The 24,321-nt window shown below is 38.2% G+C and overlaps 2 protein-coding genes across 5 annotated transcripts; both read left to right on the forward strand.

Moving 5' to 3' along the window:
- SFTPD (surfactant protein D) lies at positions 1–4,358 on the forward strand. Its single transcript, XM_041127335.1, is given in 6 exon segments — positions 1–147; positions 550–683; positions 1,958–1,993; positions 1,996–2,064; positions 2,693–2,782; positions 3,811–4,358. Coding segments are annotated over 6 exon segments (780 nt in total). The 5' UTR covers positions 1–76; the 3' UTR covers positions 4,191–4,358.
- A 6,499-nt stretch (positions 4,359–10,857) lies between these two features.
- Positions 10,858–24,321, forward strand: LOC115348613 (pulmonary surfactant-associated protein A-like). Of its 4 annotated transcripts, XM_030031556.2 has the most exons (7): positions 10,858–10,967; positions 13,049–13,134; positions 13,768–13,893; positions 19,131–19,244; positions 21,896–22,040; positions 22,952–23,029; positions 23,760–24,321. In XM_030031556.2, exons 5-7 carry the CDS (start codon positions 21,911–21,913, stop codon positions 24,134–24,136), a joined length of 585 nt encoding a protein of 194 aa, XP_029887416.1. In that variant the 5' UTR covers positions 10,858–10,967; positions 13,049–13,134; positions 13,768–13,893; positions 19,131–19,244; positions 21,896–21,910; the 3' UTR covers positions 24,137–24,321. The 4 variants fall into 4 exon arrangements, with proteins under 4 accessions (XP_029887416.1, XP_029887415.1, XP_040983402.1 ...); XM_030031555.2 differs by lacking the exon at positions 19,131–19,244; XM_041127468.1 differs by lacking the exons at positions 10,858–10,967; positions 13,049–13,134; positions 13,768–13,893 and having other exon boundaries at positions 18,873–19,244.

The raw sequence follows: 24,321 nt of genomic DNA on the forward strand, positions 1-24,321 counted from the left end.
CAACCCTTTAAAATTATGTAAATGGAGGAATTTATGAAATGACTGCTTGATTTGTCACAGATCTGTGGGCTTAGCAATGACTATTCTTCAGCCTTTCAGTGCCTTGGTACTTTGGCTTTCACTGTTGATGGTAACAAGATGGTGCAAGTAATTTCTCAAGAGATACTGTGTCTCATTAGGAAAAGCACAAGGTCCATCACTGTTCTTAAATTAACTTGGGAGGAAATGACACAGGCTGCAATTTACCACATCATGAGCATCAGCACAGTAAAGTCATATAGCTCCGCACCCCTTCCAAGGGGTGACTGGCCTGGAGAAAGCACAACTTTGAAGCCATAGTTGTGTGTAAAGCCTGTGAAAGTTAACCTGAAATTGGGGCAAGGAATTGAAGAGCACAGAGAGGCTGAACAGCTGGTAGCAGTGACCTCTTTAGCCATCTCCCTTTTGTCCTCCTGTGCTCATGTATCAGCACCCTAGAAAATGGTGTCTGAAACCACTGCGGAGGTTTTACCTGGCGCAGAAGCGCAGCAGGGGTTCCCTGCCCACGAGTGTTGTGCTGGTACCAGATATACCAGAAGAGAAAGTTTATTCCTGCCCAGTAATTCAGTGCAGTGCTCCTGCAGTCAATGGCTTACCAGGCAGAGATGGAAGAGATGCTCCCAAAGGTGAAAAGCAAGAACCAGGTACAGAGCTACGAACATTTAGCAATATTGTATTTTTTATACTCCTTATCATCCCTTTAGTCTTGTTTCATGCTTCCTTCATTCTTTCATTTCGTCTTTTTACTTCTCTCCTTTTCTTCTACCCCATTGTCCTTTTGCAGGCTCCACACAATGTCAGGAAGCTGAAAATGCTTTCTGCATTTATAATGCTACTCTAGATACTTGGCTTTTAATAAATAAATACAGTACATTTTCACAGCAGCCCATAAAACACAGTTGTAATGAGATTTTAATCTGATTGTACCATTTGTACTCTGAATCACTTAGAGAGTTTCCTACGATACCCTACTAAATGATTATTGCTTTTTCTTTCCAGGGGCCAGCTCTCAAAACCAGAAATCATGCTTGCTATAGTTGGCTCCTAATCTGATGGTCATACCTTGATTGCTTCATACGCACTAAGTCCCAACAACAGAATTCCCCCAAGGCATGATTTGTCAGTTAGGTGACTTTTTTCATGCACTACTGCAAACAGAAAATAGATCATGCTTTCTGTCATGCGGCAGAACCAAGTCATCTGCTCTCCCAAGCTGCCAAATCATAGTTTCTGTCCAAACTTAATAAGTACATATGGAATCATATACTTTCTTACTGTATCCTGTCTGTGTTATCATGTTATCCTCCATGCATCCTGGAATTAGATAACTGCTTTTCAACCTTCAAGCAAACTCCCATCGTTATCAATACCACTTGATATGAACTATGACATAAAATTTTAGTAGCATATATTGATATTCTGTATAGACGTTTTCTGGTCCACATACCCTCAGTATGTCTTCTGCAATTATATGGTTGAAATAAGCAAAGCCAGCACTATCTGTTTCAACAAACTGCTTCAGAGGTATCCTTAATCTTATGATTTAGCTCATTTTCTAGATCATATACTGTAATGTGTGATTGGATTACAGCTGAAGTATATTGGCTTTCTGGTTTTAGAGCATGTGTACCTCTGCAATAACATGAGACAGCATTTATTTCATTGGATTTTCAGTGCCGTAAGTAGGTGTAGTAAAGAATTTTTCATCAAAGTAATGCATTTCCTAGCAAATGAAGCTTTCCACAGGAACAATTCAATCTTCCTGAGATGCTTTTATTTTCCTGGGGTGGAAAAAAAAAAAGAAAAAAAAAGAAAAAAAAAGAGTCAGGGTTTAGTACTCTCTCTAAGCACTAAGAAAACATAGTGGGAGAAAAACTTGGAAAACTTTTAAACAATTTTATTTTAAATCAAACTCTAGGAGAAGAATTGAGAGGTCTGCAGGGTTTCCCTGGAAAAGAGGACCTCCAGAAATAAAAGAAGATTTGGGATAACAAGGAGAGAAAGGAGAAAAAGGAGAATGTGGAAGTAAGAAATAAATTTCTCATGTTTCTATAATCTGACTTTCAAGCTTTTAGTATATTTTCAAAAAAATATTTGTGTTAATATCTGGTAACCTTACAACATCATTTGAGGAAAGGTGTGATTTCCAGAAGTGTAAGGAATGGAAAGATAAGTTGTCTGTTACATAGGATATGAGTTGACCAACATAACTGGGGGGAAAAAGTGTCTGGAATGAGTCACTAGTTTATTGTTGAGAGTGGAACAACAAACCTTCTATCTCATTATAAACAGCATATTTTTCTTTCATTCTTTGCCTGTTCGTGTGGGTTTTGCTTCAACTTTAATTCATTTTAAAGCGTTTACATCTGTGTTTTGCCTTTGAGAACTGGGCTTTTCCCTCTGAATAGAAGATGACTTTGGCAGCCCTAAGAATTCAAAGCCCACCCAAGTATTCATCCCAGTCAGGGATAAGGCTCTCCCACTGGGACAAATTTCCATGGAACAAACCTGCAATGTGACCTGTGGTTTCTGCTCTGGAAACCGAATAGCTCTCCTCACATGGCATCAGGTTACAGGAAAGCTAAACATCTCAGAGACAGTTGTTGTGTAGTCATTTTAATATAAATTACTAAATAACATCCTTAATTCCTAGTTCTAGTAGCCAATGACCTGCACAGACAAGTAACTGCTTTGGAAAGAAAAGTACAGGTTTTGGAGGCTGAACTAAACAGATACAAAAAAGGTAAGGTCTAATCGTTGATTAGTTTTCTTTTTGGCCTGGTAAAATGATGGACATGCTTGTGCTGGAGAAGGGACTGAAAACAGTAGGCTGAAACAAATATTACAAATTTCTCTTGTGTCACTCATGGGAGATGGTCATTAATTAAATGCTGTCTCACTGAATACATCCTTCCTGAACTGACCTGCCCACAAGAATGTTGTGCTGCTACCATTGCCACATCATCAGGGGAAAATTTAACTATGTATATAGCCCAGTTTTTGTATCATTGTAGATGATGTGGCAGACTCCTTTTACACTAATCCCAGAAACCTGTTAAAGACAATAAGATAAAATAACTTGCTCATTAAAGACAGCAACTGTGTTTCAAAAGAATCACTGTTAGCAGTTTTATCTGCTAAATGAACAAGAGCTTCACTTTCATTGGCTTTTTATGAAAGCCTGTCAAGCATGTGAGCTATATGTTCCTAATTCTCCAAGATAATTTTATATTTTCTGGAGAAATACTCAGTTTCCCAGGCTCACTAAAGCTGTCTCTGTCTCCTCTTTCCACTCTGTTGCTTTGAACCCTGAGTTCTGTTACAGTCCCTCAGCTTTGGTTCCTGTGATAAAGCTGATGGGTACAGAAGATCTCCTAATTGCAGCTCAGTTCCTTTGTATGATTTTAATTGATCTGTGATTTTTGCATTGAAATCTGGCAAGCTATTTTGTCATGCTTGCAATTTGAGTGTGAATTCCTTCAGATCCTGATTCAAGAGCTGTAATGCTATATGAACTGGAAATGAAAAACATTAGTACAAGACTTGTGATCCAGTTTCTTGTGAAATTCCCATTTTCTTTAAGTGTAGGCTTGATATTTCTGGGTGTCTATTTTGTTTGACTTCTATTGGATTCTGCCTACGACTTCAAGAAATAGTCTTTTTATAGCTGGTATTAGCTACTTCTGAAGTGCAATTGTGATATGGAGAAATTACTATAACATGATCAATTTTTGGTATAATAAATACAATTATGTTCACTTTTGTTTCTAGCTTTGATTTTAAAGAACATCAAGAGTATTGGTAAAAAAATATTTGTCTCAACTGAAAAGGAAGATACTTTTTACAATGGAAAATCCTTTTGTGCAAAAGCTGGAAGTGCACTTGCCTCTCCTAGGAAGGAGGCTGAGAATACAACTTTAAAAGACTTAATAACACCTTCGACGCAGGCTTATATGGGGATATCTGCTGAACAGACTAAAAGCACATTCATGTATCCGAATGAAGAGGCTGTAACTTACAGAAACTGGAATGCTGGAGAACCAAATAATCTAAAAAATGAAGACTGTGCAGTGATGCAAGACTCTGGAAAATGGAATGATGTTGATTGTTGAAATTCGTGTGCCTTAATTATTTGTGAATTCTTGAGCTGATGAATCTAAGAAAACCCAAAGCTTTTGCTCTCAATTATGTGGTTGATATAGAAGTTTGTTCCCATAAAGGTGGCCTGAGATAACCAGAACCAGAGTGTATTTATAATTGTTTTCTCTTTCACTTTCAGTTTTGAATCTCCTAATAAAATACAGATTTAATTTTTTCAATCATTATGAATTAAATTGTGTTTATCATATTGATAGTAAGGTTAATAAGTTATGGCATGCTCAGCAGGCTGGTTGTTATACCTTCCTATGAGTTCCTCATAAATGCAGCATGAGGGAAGCATTTTTTAATAATCTTGAAACTAATGAAAAATTCTTATATATTCTGTCTTTAAGCTGAGCTGTAAACTTGGAGATATTACTCTCTATATGTTGCTTCTGATACATTCTTTTATCACGTAGATAATGGACAGTGCATACAGTCTATGTTATTTCAGTATTTAGTGATAGCTTTTCTCCCAATGCGCTTTTACTCTAGTTCTAAAATTGACTGTTAATGATCACTTAGAGCCTAAAGTGGTATTTGTCATCTGGGTACAGAGGTCCATTGCACACAAGTGATTACTTACATGCAAATAATTTCTTTTTTGAAGTTTCAGCTATTTTTGTGCTGTTTTTTCCATGTGATAGGAAAATGAAATATGCTGTAACTACAAAGAGGAATAAAACAGTAAAAAGTCCAGCCAGATTGCTTTGCGTGCGGTAGAACAATCACAAGAGAACAAGATCTTTGTTGGCAATCTATAGGCATCATTTGAAGTTCAGGAGATACAGATCAAGATTTAAATGCAGTAGAAAGCAGAATATTTTTGTGTTAAATTAAACACAAGAGTCTGCTGGTGAAATGTACTCCAAGTGGAATTTAGCTCATGCAGAAAAACAGCAAAAGGCCTTATTTACGTGAACAGGTCCTTAACGTGAAAGAAGTGATACCATAGGTTTTTATGATTTTCTTGATGGGAGCTTCTTTCACCTCAGGTGAAATACAGACTGGATTAACTAGGAATAGGTGAATACCATGACAACAAAGCCCAATACTAAAAGTTCGACAATTAAGAAAAATGTTTACATGCAGACTTTAAATTTTTGACCACGGAAGAATAGAAGATTTTCAATTCCTCTTCCACTTAGTTTAAGACATGTAAGTACCTCTACGGAGAGAAGGTCTATGTCTACACTGGCAAGTTATGTGGACCCACAGGAACATATCTGTACAGAGGAGCATTTGGTGCCCAGCTCTTCTGTTTTATAGCCGTTATTTTCATTGCCTAATTCCATGTCTACCTTTGTAAGTAATGGCATTTCTTTTCTCTGCACCAGCTTATACAGGTACAGCAAAAAAGCAATTACTGAAATTGGTGAAGGGCATGAATTTTCTAGAGTATGATTTATCTGCTGATCTGCATCATGTTCTCTTTGTCATTACTGGCAATGTATCTTTGCAGTTCTCAAGTGAACTGCATTGCTTTTCTTCATTAATTGGTGCCCTGTAGCTATAAAAACAAGAACTTTTTAAATTTTGCCTGGGAGTTTTTAATCAATATTTATTATATGAAAACGCAGGATATGGTGCAATATTTAAAAGATAGATTTGGGTTAATTTAGGACAAGAAAGAGACATTCTAGAGAGTAGGTACAATCCTGTTGTGCTTCCAGGTTTAGGGATCCATGGTAATTCAGTCTCCAATGCATTTATTTGGAATGATTATGTAAGTCTACTTTGAGATTGTATCAAAAAAAACCTGTGATATGTTTTGTGACCATTTCATTTGGAGCTGGACTAACAGCAATGATGTGTTATGCCCCTAGTGCATCATCCAGTAGGTTACAATGACTAAACTGCTGGTTTGAAACAGATTTGGAGTAGTATTTTGCAGATGTGAACAGTTGTGTTCTTTTAACTGAATTTTTTTAGAAATACTATTCCTAATTGCCTTATCAATCACTCTCTCAAGAGTCCAGCTCTGAAATATAATTTAGACTAATTTTTATATGATTTTTCCAAGCAAATCTCCAATACGGTTTGTTAGAAATTTATGAAGCTTCTTGTAACCTTACGTTATGATTTTTTGTGTTTGGAGAGCACTACACTTCAAATGGGATCTATACAAACTGCAAAACTATTTGCAGGTAAGTGCAAAAATATTCTTATGTTAAAAACATTGGGAGTTCACGAAGGCAGAATGGGAGAACATTCATATTGTATGGTCAGTTTCATACAGTCCAGTTACCAGATAACTAACTTTTCTACCAGGCTGTGTACATGAAAGGTGTATTTGGCCCCAGCAAAGATGGTGGATATAGCAAATCCGAGCTGCTTTATGTAAACGTCCGGTCAGGTCGTCTCTTGGGTCCTTAAGCTCTCAGGCTTCAGTCTGGTATCACTTCTGTTCCCAGCATTCCCCATCTTGTAGGTTTACCCTGCTGTAAACCATCTCAAGGAAAACGGTTTCCCAGCTGAAATACTTCCTGTGCAGAAGGGAAACCAAACTCTGCTCCGTATTACACTGATGAAAATCTATCCCTGGTGGAGTTGCCCTAGAAATGCAGCTGTGTAAGTGGAAGTATTGCTCTATTGGTCTGGGCTTACCCAGTAAACTGTCCTGTCCTGAACCGCTGCTCGGAGGAGCAGAATAGCAGTGCTCAGATCTGTGAGCTTTGGCAGGCCGTTGCGTGGGAGCAGGCTGATCTTCTGACTGGACAAAAGTCCACAGGGCAGAAACAAGACCTGGAAATAGAAAATGAGCTTTTATTGAGTCATATTACTTGAAACTTTTAAACTCGGCAAGGTACTGCTGAGCGCCCTAAGTTCTGACCTTTCTCACTATACATGTTAGGGAGACCTTTCTTAAGGGACACCTTTCTTCAGTAGGTGCTGAAAAGAAAGGAGTTTGAAATTGTGTTCTATTATCTTCCAAGAGGCTTAAATCAGCATCCCTGATGAACACTTAATTTTGCATTAATTATAAACTAATCTGTACTTGCTGTTATGCCCCTGATTAGAACTATCTCATTTGGTGCTAATATGACCTCCACAGAGCTTCTGAGTAATTCAGGATGAAAGCAGCATTTGTTAATCAAGTGCTGGGTTTATCTTTCTAAAACACAATTTCAGGCTAAGTACAGGCTTAGGAAGACCTATTTCGTCACATGTGAAAAACCACAGTCTCTGAAAAGCTCTTTTCCTTCTCTTTATTTTTCAAGCGGCAATTTTCGTGGGGAACTACAAGGTGGAAACAGGAAGTTATTTCAGTCAGTAGCAACTTGTACTTACCACTTTATTTTTCAATTATAACACAGAAATACAGGGGAAGGGGTGGTTAACTTATGCTCAGAGCAGAGGAGAAACATGCCCTTTGCTCTGGTTGTTTTCTGTTGTGAAGGCATCACCCTCTTGTGTGAAACATGCAGAGGAGAACTGTCACCCAAGGAAGTCTGTGGCTCTAGTGCTACCTAAGTGGCTCTACCCTTTGCCCTAGCACCTGGAGATACAAGGAAAGAAAAATAGTTCCTGGATTGTAGTTTGGCCAGTAATGCCCAGGAGAAGAAATAATGCAGGAGAGCGTGGAAACCTAGGTGCACCTCGTATCTCTTTTAAGCTCTCTGCCAAACCTCTCAGCACTAGCAGCATGACTGGATCCTCTGTGTTATCTCTAGGGAATGACTTTATCCTGAGGCACCTACAGTTAACATCTTCTTTCTTTTATGGTCTGTGACCTTAGCGATGCTTCAGACATCAGTAGCTTGAGCTGTTTAGATCAGTGCTTCAGGGCAGACTGTTGTGAGAGCTTTTTCCTGGCTGTGTGCTCTGGTTTGTTTGTGTCTTCAACGAGCAGCACAGTTTGTCCCACAGAGCTGAGCTTGTGCGTTAATCCTGCAAGAGGCTTCTGGCAGCCTTGCAGTGGGGGGAAGACTCTACAATGTCTAACTGGTTGGCATCCTCTTCCAGGGTGTTCGAATACAGATAAAACTTCAAGCAGCTGGACTAAGTATACAGAATGAGAGAGCAGTAGTCAACCCACATTTAGGTGTCTGATTTCAGAGACTCTGGGCGTGCTAACGTTGGGCTTCATGGAAATGGGGCCTGCATCAGCTCAGTGGTGCAGCAGACTGAATTTCAGTGTTTCGTTGCAGCCTTAACAGAAAATATTACTACAGAGCTGCAAAAGATGCGTGAGTATGTATACTGTCTCACAACATTCAAAACCCCAAAGCGGCCCTCTGTTCCTGCGTTGCTTTGCCTTAGTTTGGTCTCTTTCTTACCCTGTTGTTTGGATACTCATGGCAACTGTATCATGATGAGTCCCAGTTGTTTACACCCCTAATTGTCCTACTCCTTCTCACAGCTTGTACTTGAACACATTTCAGAGATGTACTAAAGGCAGTGAGAAGGGGAAGGAGGGATTAAACCATCTGGTCCTGCTGCCTTGTTGCAGCTTTCCCCATCAGGCTTTCTGCGCTCTCTTGGGAGACCTCTGCACAGAGCATCTCTTCCCCTTCCTCCCGTCTGCACTGCTGGGCTACAACTCTCGGCCACCTTTGCCTTGTGCTTCAGATATGTACAAAGAAAGGCTCTATGCAACCTTCCTCCCTGCCCCAAGAACTATTCCCAAGCATGTTTTTGATTCAAACTTTTGTTTTGATACAACAAGGGAATCTAAACTGCTACAAGCTGCTTTAGCTGAGATGGGCACAGCACTTCATCAAATTTAGTTGGAAAACCTGAAACCTCTTAAGCAATATAGTAATGAATACGTTGGTTACTGTCTTGATTATCTCCTACCTTGCACTTTATGGATCCAATGACACCCATGCAAGGGTGTCCCACTCAGAAGTGGTTTGATCAATGTTACTTTGCTTACAGTTCACCACCTTTTAACCCCTCTATCCCCTTATGCGCTCTCCACCCTGCTTAAGCAGCTATATGCATTTACAGAAGCAAGGTAAAGAGGGTAAAGACAGGAAAAGAGAAAGGCAGGAGGAAGAAGTGATGCACTTTTTTAAACCTTTTTACCTCTTTACCTTTTATTATAGAGAGCTACCGCTAAACTGGAAAAAAAAAGGGGGGGGGGGGGGTATTAAAGGTACTTCCTAAGCCTGCTAAGTAGATCTTTTATTTGTGCATCAAAAACTAGTACAGCAAATATTATCTTGAAGCCTCAGATTGCCCTCTATGTGCTGTTATTTTCTAGTTCCTGGTATTTAGCTTGAAGCTGCAATTGCCAGCAGCTGGAGATCTCAGCTTTCATTTTCAAGACTAAAGTGCATTTCTAGTCTTCGTGACTAATGGTGAAAAAAGGTTAAAAGCCTTTCAATTGGAAAGTTCTACAAACAAAGTGAAAATGTTTGTTTCCTTTTAATCTCATGTTTTAAAGTCTATTTTAAAGCAGAACCTGTATTTTTAACAAATGGGGATTAAGTGTTGGGAACAGTATGGCAGGATTCTGGTGAGAAAAGCTGCCAGCTCATGGCACAATAGCTGTTATAAAAGCTATTTAAGAAATGTTTCAAATGTTGTCTAGAACACTTAAGTGTATTATATACCAATTTGCTGAATATTGTATCCTACACTCCATCTCGAGTTACCGGAAGCTCTCCGGTGGTTTTGAATACTGCAGCCCTGAAGTTTATCTTTGTCAAATGCCCTCAGTAGAGTTCTGAATTTGGCCTTTGTTCTAGCATATTGTGTGGGTTGTTGTTGGAAAGTAGTCTACATCATTCACCTCTGTTATAGTGGCACAATATGTTACTCTGGAAAGGTAAAAGAACATAAAAAATGGGAGTTATTAGGCAGTTGAGCCCCATTTGTGTGGAAACATAGCTGGGAAAATAGATGCTAGAGAAATGTAATGATGTAGGGCATGGTAACACTGGTACTGAAACAGTCAGGAGCACAGTTGTTCTCTCCAGGTTTTGAAAAATAAATTTTAGAAGTTAATACTTAACTTCAGCTTTAGAGGATTGTCCAGGATAACAGTGGAAGTGGACTGACCTTGTGAAAGGGGCACTCTGTGTACCCAGCAGGCTGGGCTCTGCACAGGGCTGAACACATGTCTGAGAAGACACGGTTAGGAAAAACCTATGCTACACTTGTTTTCTAGCTTGAACCCCTGAGACAGTCTGGTAAGACAGACATGCAACGAGACTACTTTAAAAATAAGCATATTTGAAGTGCTCTTGTGTAGATTTCCACTCCTGACAAACAAGCGTATTCCTGCCTGCCAGCTGCTGATGTTGCAGGCATGTCTCTGTCACAGTCCATTCATTCCCTTACAAACCAGACGTTATAAGATATCACAGCCCACTTTTATAGAGGGAATGTTACAACCTGCTTCCCTCTCAGGAACGTAGACAAGAATATTCAGAGAACAGGAAAGTATATAACTGGTGATAGATGTGAGAAAGCACCAAGGGTTTCAGGAGATGAGAGTAAGGCAGGAAAAGAAAATTATTGGCAGGACAACAGCTGTTCCAGTGATTTAACATACTTTTCTGAGGCTATTGGCCTAAACCTTTAGGTAAACTTCACTGTACTTGGGGTGTGTGAACTACACTGATGTGAAAAGGCTTGATTCAGTTCAGTACTTTTTTGGAAGCTCAGGTCTCTGCTAAAATGAATGGAAAAAAACCAGTCAACAAAAAGGGTATCGATAGCTGTGCTGCTGTTTGTATTTCCAGAACAGTACGGATAAGCCAGCAATCTGTAACATCTTTCACAGTTGCTGCTGCGGAGATAATATCTGAACAAGATAATGGCTATGTAGTTGCACGGTACGTACATACGTGGGGATCTGAGACAAGATGAACAGAAGTTGCTATTTGTGCTTTTGCATTTCAGATGGAAAAAGTATGGAGATACATATAATCCATTGTACAGGTATGCATATATTTGTCATGCTTAGCAGAATGGATTTGAAATCTCTAGGTTGGGCTGTAGTTCATATTGCTTCACTAAGGATGGGATAAGTGCTCTTTAACCAGGCAGTGAGCTGCTCGAACATACAGGGGCTGGATTTCTGCATGCCAGCATCCTAGAATGATTCCTCAAATCAGAGCAGTGAATGCCAAACCAAATTTAAACATAAATAAATAAATACATAAATAACATTTAACAGGTAGCTGAAATGGTTATTAGTAATTTTGTAGAGTTTCTCTTGTCTTACTAAGAAAAATAATGTTTAAGCTTCAAAACTGCATATAAAGCTGCTATAAAGGCTGTAAGGAGTGACCCCCATGGAATAACAAAATTGTATTTTATTAGTTAAGTAGTTGACATTCATGGTTATTACATTTCTCAGAGTTATTAAACATTCTCTTTGATTTGTCATGCAAGCTAAGTCTGCTGTGTTTTAATAACCTACTAAAGAGTTTTAGTTTTAATCATTCTGGCCTCAAGCAATATTCAACATCTCCCAGTCTCTCCAGAGAGAATCTGAGGTTGTAGGGCTCTGTTCATTCCCTTTTGTTGTCTTTCTATTTCTCTGGGTCTTCACCTATTCCTTGTTTTTATCTACTAGGGGCTTTAATTAGCTAGCTAAGAAAATGCACTGCAGAGCTGAAAGAAAACAGCTGGGAGTGTATTCATGCAACTTGCACTACAGGTTGCAGTGGCTTGTGCCTTGACTTAAGGAAAATGCTAAGTGGCTGTTATCCTAACCAGCAACTGAAGAGCCCACCTTTTTCCCTCTTGATATCTGATTTGAGAGAAGAATTTCCTCCCAGTGTTTTCTCAGACCTTCCTTCTCTAAGTTTTCCCATTCCTTATTGTGTTTCAGCTTTCTCCTCAACATTTTACGTGCCTAGGGAAGTTTCCAAAGGACAATTAGGTACCCAATTCCCTTTGCAGGTCACTGGAAATTAGAGGATTTTAGAAGTGCAGGGTTATGTTTTAGACTCAAAGTAAGTTTCATATTCCTACCTTATAGTGTAGTGTTCCCTGAATCATTCCGTTCAGTACAAAAATACTCACAAATGAATGAATATATCTGGTTCATTGTGCTAATCTTTCCAGTTCTAGGTATCAGTTTTCATGCTTTATAATCAGAACAAAAGACTCTAAGTATAGCCCAGACCGTAACAATAACAAGCAAAATGGTATAACAGGACTATGGTATTAGCAACAATGACGTAAGGATATAAACATGGTAAATGTTTTCAGGGAGAGGTCATACTTTTTATTAGGGCACCAGACATATGCCTAAAGCTTCTGTTTTGAACGTGAAGAATTCTGTGATCAAATCTTGCTGGTTTTACTATGTCAAGATGGTGAAAATATGAGTTCTCATTCTTCAGGGAGCATCTCAAAATATATGCTGAAGGATTGCAACAAGTGTTGCAAACAATGCTAATTTGGTATGAAATAAGCCATGGTTCTATTGAGAGAATTTGTTCAATTTTAACTTATTTCCTTACCCAATTGCTAATTATGAAGTAAACTTTTCCTCCAATTCCATCCTCTGTATTATCTCTGTTAGTAGATGAGTAGTTTTGGTCAAATCTCACTCTATAGGAAAATCCAAAGGATTTCAACAAGCTGTGTCTATTTTTTTTAAGCATTTGTCTTGCAAAGTCTTTCAGAGAATTTAGCAAGGAAATTGGCTTGTAATTGAAGAAGAAAACTATAAACTTCTTTCAAAATATCAAAAACCTTTTTAGTCTAAGGGTTTTGAAAACTTAGTAATAAACCAAATTACTGCAGAAAACTACAAAATAACTCTCTTTAGTATTCAGGCTCCAGAATATTCTGTTCTGGATGCCCAGCTACAGTCAGGGAATGCTCAGGGTGGAAGTAAAATGGTTTTAATAAATATATGCATGTAGCTGAGCTTTTCTTTTCTCTTCTTCTCTTACAGGAATCTTCCAAAAATATTTCTACACTGAAGCCTCTGCAATGACTGCACCTTGCATAGTTCTAAGTCAGCTCAGGTATCAATGAAAGGTATGGAGATTAATCTGCTTTCTTGGACACTTCAGTCTATGGCCTTTCCTTGGTATCTCAGTGCTCTAGCTATCCTGCCAGCAATATCCAGCATGGCTAGTTTGAAGCTGCCGGGGATTTACGGGCAGAAGGTGTAGCGCTGTCGACTGGGGCAACGCGCCTTTGCTGCGTTACACTGCTGCGGCAAGGCAGAGCGCGATGCAGCAGCTGAGCACAGCAAGGGCTGGGGCCCCGAAACGCCGCTTGCTGCTGCTGCCTGATCCCTCCTGGCCCCGGGGAGCGCGATCCGCTCCTCCGGAGATGGAGCTCAAAACCGCCACGCGAAATTGCGGGAGCTGGATGGACACCTGGCTGCGCTTCACCAGCCCAGTCAGGTGCTCTGCTTCTCATGGAAACCGAAATAATGAAGTCCCTTAATATCTATCTGCTACCAAAGAGAAATAAAGTAGTTCCTCTATGCTTTTGCACTAATTAGAATCTAAACATGCGCCATTACAAAAGAAACAGATTCCATATATTAAATACTATGTGCTTCAAACACAATCAGCTTAAACATACAGAATTCTGTGTTTGATCTCCTGAAAAGTTCTGTGCAAGATGAAATTCTGTAATACCTATTGTCTTAATTTTCAGCTCATAACAGCAGTAACAACCACGATATGTGGTGTTTTCTGGGAATTCATTACCAGTTGGGGTCTCTTCAGTAAGATGCAAAGCAGCTTCATTTTACTGTGACCATCAGACCTTAACAGCAGCTTGGTGAGTTTATTTTCATTTGTAACCCTGTATTTTCTGCCATGCATTTTCAGTAACAAGTTTCTCCCAAGGAGTTTGAATTTCAATTGCAAATAAAATGTTGACGATGCTTTTGGATATACATGTTGTAACACTTATCAGCGAGACATTAGATGGGCCATTTCCCAGCAATAACAACATAATAACAGCTTAGCAGGACTTTTTTGCTATCTGCAGGCTAGATTATCTTTATTTTAAATTGATAACAAGGGCCAGGTGGCTGCTTATAAGAGCAAGATATGAATTACAAGCATATGTTTCCAAGGCAATGTTGGCCAGTGGCTGTTCAAGCATAAATTGCTTCCTATTACCACTTCTGATAGGAGGGACATGGGACAGTTGATCTCCATGGGAACACAGTATAGTAGGACACCTCTATGATTACTCTTTGCACTACTTTCAGTAAAAAAAGGCCATATTTACTCCATCATGACACTACTAATTGATATTGCAGTGGGTAATTTTGTTGTGGTGTTGACCAAGGATTAGGAATCATCTCCCATACTGTTGTGTAGTATTCCCATAGGGGGCTATGTGCTTAGCATGGAAGATGTAAGGAGGAATTATAGTCAGTAATATGGCCTACAGGATAGAAAAGTGAACTGATGCTTTGGCAAAAAATGGGCTTCCTCAATGATCCTAGGGATAGCATCTCTCTAAACTTCAGTTTCTCTAGCTGTGAAACAGGTAAGATACAGACCTTCTGGAAATCATTATTAGGTTGTGAAGTTAGAATGAGATTGTTTCTGGGTTTGTGTTTGTTTCTAAAAAGACAAGACAAAAGCTGATTACAGTATGGTTAAATTTTTACTAAACCTGGAGAGAGAACGTGGGAAGGGAGAAGGGGGGAGTACTTGTCCTGCCTGAAGGAAGGAAGAAAGAAGGCTGTGTCTCAAAATCTGCCATGTTATGTCAAAGCAGGAGCTGCTTGCTGCCTTTGTTTTAATGTGCTCTAGTTGATTTTCTCTCTGTTTTTTTTTTCAAGGCATAGAAATAATGGTTCAGTCAAAATGACTTTTCTAGCAACTTGCTTACCATTTTCACATAATCTAAGAGGCTGCTTTAATGATGTCCTGTAGGATGACTATGAATCTGTAGTTTAAATCAATTGCTTCAAGTATATGAGAAAGAAGGAATTGGATATAATCTGAAAACAAAAGACAAGTAGTTATTCTGTTAACATAGTTTTAAGGTTCTAAGTGTTTGGCAGGTGTCATGATTTAACCCCCGCCAGCAACCAAGCACCACACAGCTGCTCGCTCACTTCCCCCCCACCCAGTGGAATGGGGGAGAGAATTGGAAAAAAAAAAAAAGTAAAACTCGTGGGTTAAGAAGAGTTTAATAGGACATAAAGGAAGAAAATAATAATGATAAGAACAATAAAATGACAATATTAATAATAAAAGGATTGGAATATACAAAACAAGTGATGCACAATGCAATTGCTCACCACTCACCAACCGATGCCCAGTTAGTTCCCGAGCAGTGATCCCCCCCAGGCCAACTCCCCTCAGTTTATATACTGGATGGGACGTCCCATGGTATGGAATATCCCTTTGGCCAGTTTGGGTCAGCTGCCCTGGCTGTGTCCCCTCCCAACTTCTTGTGCCCCTCCAGCTTTCTCGCTGGCTGGGCATGAGAAGCTGAAAAATCCTTGACTTTAGACTAAACACTACTGAGCAACAACTGAAAACATCAGTGTGTTACCAACATTCTTCTTATGCTGAACCCAGAACATAACACTGTACCAGCTACTAGAAAGAAAATTAACTTTATCCCAGCCAAAACCAGGACAGCAGGAAAGAACCATGCCTGTTTTTTTTTTTTTTAACAAAAGCTCTGAAAAACCTGGTCATCCCTTTTCTTGATAGTATAGTTTGAATTTGCTTTTCCTAGAATGGAAAATAGATTGAAAGGGTTGTGGGTTTTTTTAATTGAATTGCTTGAAGGCTTTTGTTTCTTTTTTTGTCTGAAGTTTACATTTTCTATACTTTGCAAGAACAATGTTATGCAAGGGCTGTTCAGTACAGTCTGGTGGAGCCAGGTCTTTAAAATCTGATACTCCAAGCTCTGTTCCCCATCTCTGCTGTCCTCTCTTTAGGAACCTCATTATCTATATTCATCATTCCTTCTCCACCATACACCTGCTTACACTTAAGCATAGAAATCTCTGCTCTGGGATCCATTCTTCAAAATAACAGTGTATTATTAAGCTGACAGCATGTCACTGATACCGTGTTTGTTCATAGATATAAATATGTCTCATCAGCAATGACATTCTTCCTGTAAGATGCTTACCCTCAAGTTAAAGTGGCATAAGTCTAGAGTACACACAGCAATAATACAAATTTTAAGACCTACCCACAGCAGAAGTTGTATTCTTTCAGTATTAGCAGTGTAGTAAGGTACCATACTCTCTACATTTTTCATCCTGTTCCTGCATCAATGCACTGTAAACTACCATAAAAATCATTTTATCAGTGTTTCTTATTTTTCAAAGGCAGGGGGACTGTTGACCTTCCCATATTTATTGCTTAGATTTGTCTCAATAAAATTAGACTACAGGTGGAGAGGAGGCAGTGCTTTACCCATTGGATTGTTCATTACTTACTTAATCGGTGACATATGTTTAGTTCCTTATATTTCTGATGAGGGCTTAAGCTGATGCCAGTGAGTTTTCTTAAAACTGACTATAAACACCTAAGGCTGGATGATTTTAAGATCTGTAGCAGCAGAGCAAATAGATTACAGTGGAAATACTGGACAAATATAAAAAATGAATGTTGTTTTGAACAAGGTAAAGGATGGAGAATTGACCACACCTGCTTACCATGCAGATGCTGTGCCAAGGACAAGCTCAGAGATTCGATATCGGGAACTTGCAGCACAGTGACACATTTAAGATTAATGTCTCACAGACTGCTAAAATAAACTAGCATGGCTGTACAGCACTGCATTTTACGTGAAAGAGTGCAGCATAGCTTTATGCAGATTGGACTATGATAAGGTTGTTAGTAATCAGCTCATTTCAAAACAGTGTGCTGAGTAAAATGCAGAGTTCACCTTGTTTTCTGAAAATTAAAAGTTTGAAAGCTATATAAAATTGGCTCTAGTATTGAAACCATCTTGGGAGTTATTAGTTTTCACATTACTTTTTTGAGGGTAGCATGCGCAGCTGCTATACAAAGAAGCAGTCTTTCTGGGTACATGGTATCTTTGAAAATCAGATTATTTTTTTTTTCCCCAAGTTTTCCTTTGCTAATAGTTGAGCAGGCCATTGTGGCGTTTGGGTTTAATTTGATGGCATTGATGACACGGCCTATTTAATGCATTAGTGGGAATCTTAATTGTTCTACTTAATGACAAAAAGAAGGATGCAGTATCTGGGGCCCACTGAAACCACTAGAGCTCCCTGGCTAGGTTCTGTGGGTGTTATGCAGCTAAAGTTCTTCAGCCATTACCACACAGGTTTACCTGTAAATTTCAGAATACCAAGCCTTGTAGCTATTCTCCAGGAGTGCCAGGTTGCAGAAAAAATATTTACTTTCTCTCTTCCTTATTCTAGTATATTTGTTTTCCCTAATTCTCTGCCATGTAACTAAGGAAAGTAAATCTAATGACTAAGTAAGTAAGTAAACTCTCATGTTGGATTATGGTTTAGATTTCTTATCAGCTTCCATTGTGTAAGTGTAATTTGACTCATGGGAGAAGAACTGTTATCAAATTTATGTTTCTTTGAAAGTTTTGGTAAAAGATAGTAATTTATAAAGTTTTTCTACATCTTAAGCCATTATAAGCCATGTTTTGCTGATGCCACACTTTCCTGAATGGACAAATAGTGTGTAGCTGGTGGGGCTTTACTGACTTCCCTGATTAATGTTTTCAATTCTTTAATTATTTTTTTTTTAAAGTATAAACTGTGTTAGGTGGAAGAAATAGTACAAATCTGCAAAGATTTATCATGTTGTTCATATATTAAAGTTGCATGCATATGCATGGGGAGGATGTATGTGGGTAGTGATACCACAGAACAGAATTAACCATTACAACTCTAGGCAGAATTGCCTAGAAACTGCATCTGTATGAGATTGTGTTCTGGTAAGCTAGATTCCCAAGAACTTGGGCACCTAATCATTTAAAATACTGATTCTCAAAGTCTGGATCCATTAAGTTCCATCTTGCAATTGCAAAAATTTCTTAGAGCTGTAGGTACCTTGGAGGTCTGCTGCCATTCAGAAACAGAATTACCCATGTCTTGATTGTGCTGAATTGCCTGGTATCTGTGCTATTCCCAAACTGCAGGAGGATTCAGAAACAAGGTATTTTACCTACGGGATACCATCTAATCCACATCTTCTATGCTTAACGCCAGTTCTTTTCATCTACCTCATTTGGACTACAGGAAGAAATAGTTGCAACAAATGGTGGGACTAGAGGTTTTGTAATTCAAAGCTTTGCTGCATATCAGGTAGAGGAAGGACTTGAAGATAGATTGTTTATAACATACATTTGTGAGTGTTAATTGCTCATTTGCTAAAAAGGACACTGATGTCCCCTCAGTTTGGTTTTTTGTTTTGTTTTGGTTGGGTTGGGGTTTTTTTTTTTGAGAGGGAGGACAGACCGTGCTGAGCACTTTTAACTGCAGGACAAGGCTCACAGTTGTGAATCAAAGTGAATTTAAGTGACTGAGTTTCTTCTATCAATCAGGGGATCCTAAACATATCTCCCCCATGGTATTTTCTCTTAGTTAGGTCAGCCAGTTGATATGAGACATATCTTTATTATTGAACAAGGAGCCTAAAGATGTTAGCTTGCAGCTGTCAGTTCTGCTGGGTAGAAAGACACTATCATCATGAGCGTGATGACAAAACTTCAGTAGTTCTAGTGAAATGCAAATGAAAAGTAGAAACCATTCTACCCTTAAGAGATCACAGTGTAAAGTGGCAAAACAGAGAAAAAAGCTGTGAAGCAGAGGTATTTCTATCTTACAGGTGAGGGACCGATGTGTTGGCTTGCCAAGGTTCATAAAACAAATCTCAGCTAGGATCAAACATGAATGTCCTTACAGTAGAAGGCATCAGAACTAGAAGGAAGTTGCTCATGAGATCCCAATCTTTATTGCTGGGAAACCAGAGGACCAAAGCCTCTGGTTTCTTTTTTACTTGAACAAGTCCATTTGAGGATTTTGTGCGTGTATACAGACTTTTCCAGGATCCATCTCTGACCAAGTGAAGATCAGCTGTACTCTACATGCAAAAGAGACCAGATGCTCACAGAAACATTAAACATACACACAGCTAGAAAATGATATTAAGGTAAGGTAACTACATCAGCTACAGAGATGGGAAGCAAAGTTGAGAATTCTGATTAGCAGGTCAGACTCTGATACCTACCTCTGGAAGGTAACGTGCTTCCCTAATGAACAAGAGCACCCTTCTTTCTACAAAAGCCACTGCTGGTCATATGCCATTTTTAATTTTTTAAAACAAGAAAAAATTGTTATGATTTCACTTGGAATCGCTAAAAGTTTCTTTACGTTTTGTGTGTGTCTACAACTCTGGAGTTATCTGTTAGTTCTAGACTGTTTTTTCTCCAATTTTGGCTTTCTATTCTTATAAAAGAAAAAGAAATTTCTCAACCCTTAAAATTGTTCTCAGTATTTGCATAACAAGTGTGTAAGCAAAACTCAAAAGGCTCATTCGTGCCCTCATTATCCAGTCTCCACTTCAGCAGTGTCATTTAACAAACAAACATGACATTATATAAAGGGGACTTGTGCAAACTGCTCTTTCACTTCACTTTGAAGCAGAAGGGTAAGTTGAATTTCCTTTTAATAAATCACAAGGAACTTCAGCTAGAAGGCAAACTTGTTCCTTTTCATTTCCATGGTCATATATACATTTTAAAATTAAGTTTTCCTTTATTAGTATTTTTTACTTTGCCTATATTAGTGAGGAGATGCCTGAAGGACACCAGATTGTAATGACTGATGAAGGTCATTAGAACCAGATTAAAACTGAAGAGCTGTTTTTTCCATTTTGCTATATAACTGATCAGGACTCTGCCTCTGCATCATAATCCAATTATGAGCTGGATGCAGTAGTCCATTCAAATGTAATTCCCTGAACAATCAGCACCAGATGAAGAGCACCTTTTGTAATTGCATTTTTTTATCTCAGGGACATAAGTATTCCTAGCCATCCAAGGTAGGTTTCTGTTACAGACTTTAATAATCTGCTGAGTCATTGGCCAGCAGTGTCAGAGGTGTCTGCTAGCCTTCAATATAGTAAAGGGTAAACAACTTGAGACACTTCAGATGCAACACAAGAACCTCAACAGCACTTTTAATATAGCACATGTGTTCTCAGGTGGATTTGAAATTTCCGCTCCTTAAAGTGGAAATTCTTGACCACGAGGAATAGACACTGCTATTACTTAAACAGATTCTATATGCAGCAAAATGCTGAAATTTATGACATAATTGAATATTCTTATGTTCAAGGGTATGTCCCACTGAATTGATGGTTATGAGACATTCCTCTAGAAAAACAAGTACACTTTGCCCTTAAAAATAGTTTGTATTGGTGCAGATTTAGAATAATGTCAAAAGCCATCTATGATAGAGTCAGTCTGGAAGATGTAAACAATACTTTTTTTTTCAAAGCTTAGTCCAGTTTTAGTGTATCCATTTAATAAATGGTAATAATAATAAACTAATATTTTGATGCTGCTTGGCATATATGCTTTGAAACAAATACCTTGTTTTAGCTGATGAGCTGAGGTGTTAATAATCTTGCAGCATTCAAGCTAACCAAGATTTTATTCTCAACTTTAAGTGGAGCTGGATTCAGAACATATTTTTCAATTAAAATGATCTTGTCAATTCTGAATTTTTTTAAGGATGGAAGTTTTTAAGAGAGTGTAGTACATGATCCTCTCTAATTCATGCCAAAAGAAAAGTGAAGTCATGGGTATTAACTTAAAGTTACCTGTTTTGTATGAGAGTCAACCTATCAGGGTCATCTCATTAGAAAGGGATACCTATTCTGGCATCTTGAACCTTTCTTTATCTCTCATTATTTTAAGTTAATAATGCCAATAACTGGCTATCTCTATACCATAGTGTCTTACAGTCCATCAATCAGTTCAGGTTTTGTAACTGCACAGCATTACCAATGCTGCATTGTAAACCCATGATCTGTAGTTTCAGAGTGCTTTTTAGTCATGATATCTCAGCACTGAGATTATAACCCTACTTAATGTTATAGCTGAAAGGATAAAATAAGATGAACAGGCCTATTGCTAACCAGCAAAAATGCATTTTCTACAAGACTAAATCTGACGTTTTCAAGCTTCTGGAATTTTGTTCAAAACAAGATAGGAATGTCAATTGAGCTATAAAATTTTGCCCATGTGTAAAAGACTATCAGTCTGCTTATTTCAAATAAATGTGCTTAAATAGTACGGTGCTTAAAGAGATTGCTAACTAGCTCCAAACCATCACAAAAACCACTGTAACAGATTGTGCCTTTTAGGTTAGTAGCATGTGCATCTATGTTTCATTGAGTGATTATAGTCCCTACAGACAACTAATGGCTTAAGCATGATCAGTTACATCTGAGCCCATCATTTCTCAAGGATTAATCCAACAACAAATCGTCAGTGATAGCAAAAAGGATGATTTGTCTTCACTGCTCCCAAACGTGTAGCTGTCATTCTGTAATGAGCATATCAATCTGTATCAGTCTAGAAACAGTTTTGTGTATAAGCTATGCAATGGTAGCAAAATAAATCTGGGAAATCTCTCATACCTGAACTATAGATTTTATTTAAACAAGGAAAGAATGTAAATTTCAAGAAGGAACAAATGCCGGGGGGGGGGGGAGAAAATTATTCAATTATATAAGCCAATGCCTACAATTCCTTACAGAATCACTGCCTGACAAATATGTGGGTTTTCTTACAGCTGACTTGAGCAATCATGTTGTCTTACTCATTCTACACGCTCACAGCAGTAGCTGCTTTGCTAGTGACTTGCCATGCACTGTGTAAATGTCCAGGACCTGGACTGTCTTGGAGAGATGGTCTGAAAGGACAGCCACATCCACCACGTAAGTAAACTTCCCTTTTTTTGCAATGAATCCATGTCATGAAGGTTATATGAATAAAAACAGTTAACACAGAAGGACATGTGCCCTCAAGAAAGCAGCTGTGTTTAGCAGAGGAGGGAAAACTGAATGGAGGAAATGGTCAGTTTAATTTTTTTTTTTTTTTCCTAAAAGATAGGCCTCATCTGTCTTCTGGCAGAAGAGGGAAAATAAACAGGTTATCAATACTTAAACATATAAATGTAATATATATAAGTATATATATATATATATATATATATAAACTTTGTAGTGCTTTTCCATTGACTTTCCAAAGGGAATTGCTTCTTTCACAGCAGAAGCTTTTTCTTTTTTTTTTCAAGTAGGAAGAAAATGTTTATTCCAGTATTTACAAGTGTAATTAAAAAGCTTCTGGCATGTTTCTCTAGTATTCAAAGATAGTATGTGCAAAAGTAGTCCGGTAAGGAACACACTTGTCACTGTATAATTTTCTTTCTATGTAGAAATGCTTTCTTCAGGTCCGTTACCAAGGTCAAAGCACTATCAAAGTTATTCGAAGTAACATTTCAGTTTGAGATTATTCAAATAAAACAAATTCTGTTTGGCAAAGCCACTTTCACAAACACGACAAACATAAGGCTTCAACCTAGAAAAATTCATTTTCTTCTGTGCAGAGGGGGATTACCAGCATTTCAGAGGTTAGAGGGTTTTATTTGTTTGCCTTAATATAGGTTAATAACAGTGTGGAAAACACTGGGAAAATATTTATTTTACCCCAGATGATGTTAAAAAAAAAAAAATACATTGTGTGCTAGTTAGTTTTAGAAAATTATTAGTTTTATCCAAGGAGTTGTTCCTACCACAGCAGAGCCTAGTTTTGCTTGATTGTATAACTTTTATTTTTATCTGTGTAGGTCTATCTGATTCTCAGGACACCAAATTCTACGACGTTTTAGTAAATTTGAAACACCGACTTTCCAGACTTGAAGGCGGTAATTTTTCCCATTTTTACTGTTTCAGCTCACAATCGGTTTTAAGTGCAGTAGGCAAAATTAATTATAGAATCATGACTTGCAGGAAAGAAATCACACTTGAAAATTGTACTATATACCAAAACTTCATTTTCTCATCCAAAACAAGGAAGATCAGGACTCATTTTCCCTGGAGAAGCAGATTTCTCTCAGGAACACTAATGCACATTTATTCAAATCTGATTTATTAAAAAAATATTCCAAGGGGTGTTGCACTTTCCACATGGATTCATGGGACCTTGTCAGCCTTGTACCGCATTGCTAGATTTTTTATCTATCAGCACCCAGATTGCTAAAGGTGGTAGATTGTTTTCTACTGAGAAGGAAATCACAAAAATTATCATTTCTGTTTCACTTGCTCAAATTTGAAGCAAACTGATCCTCTTTAGAGAGTACACACGATATAATAGGGCTGATATAGTGTATGCAGCAAATGTCAGTGGAGCATCCTTGTCTTGGAGAAGGCAATGACAGATGGTCACAAGCAGCATAACAATATACTTAGTGAACAGCTAGTGAATTGGTAAAATATTGAACATCTTTATTCCTCTTCATCCTTTACTCTCGTTCTTGCCCTCTATACCACTTTTAATTTTCTCTTCATCTCTTGATTTCTCTTTCTTTGCTTTCTCATCAATATGCCACAGGAAATTGAAAAAGCTAACTAGATTTTTTTCTTTTCGTGTTTTAGTGCTTGCTTTGAAAGAAGAAATAAGAGAAGTAGGAGAGAAAATGCTTGCCAGCAATGGGAAGCGAGTTGATTTTGCATCTGCACTACAATCCTGTGAAGATGCTGGAGGAACTCTTGCAACTCCCACAAATGAGGAGGAGAATAAAGCTATTTTGGGTATTGTGAAACAGTATAACCAATATGCTTACTTGGGCATTAAAGAGGGTGAGATTTCAGGTCAATTTAAGTATATAAATGGCATGCCTCTGAATTATACCAATTGGCACCGATATGAGCCTAATGGCAAAGGGAGAGAAAAATGTGTGGAGATGTACACTGATGGGAGCTGGAATGACAAAAAATGCAACCAGTATCGCCTCACAATCTGTGAATTTTGAAGAATGGCCTTTCAGCCACCTCAAAGCATGGAGACAATGAAATATCCCGTGCATCAGGCTTATGCTATTTCTGCAATTATTCTATGTCAGAGAATCTAAAATTAATCATATTACAGCATTTCTTAACCTTAAGAAAATGCCAAATGTTGTAGGTGATTAACTTAATTAAAATGTGCCTAATCTGA

Source organism: Aquila chrysaetos, chromosome 11 (genome assembly GCF_900496995.4).
Source record: "Aquila chrysaetos chrysaetos chromosome 11, bAquChr1.4, whole genome shotgun sequence".
Classification (NCBI taxonomy): domain Eukaryota; kingdom Metazoa; phylum Chordata; class Aves; order Accipitriformes; family Accipitridae; genus Aquila; species Aquila chrysaetos.

What these genes read in the sequence shown, in the direction of transcription:
- LOC115348613 (XM_030031556.2), top strand. Translation starts at nt 21,911, where the DNA reads ATGTTGTCTTACTCATTCTACACGCTCACAGCAGTAGCTGCTTTGCTA. An exon ending in AGGACAGCCACATCCACCAC is followed by an intron (nt 22,041 to 22,951) that starts GTAAGTAAACTT and finishes TTATCTGTGTAG; the next exon opens with GTCTATCTGATTCTCAGGAC. An exon ending in ACTTTCCAGACTTGAAGGCG is followed by an intron (nt 23,030 to 23,759) that starts GTAATTTTTCCC and finishes TTCGTGTTTTAG; the next exon opens with TGCTTGCTTTGAAAGAAGAA.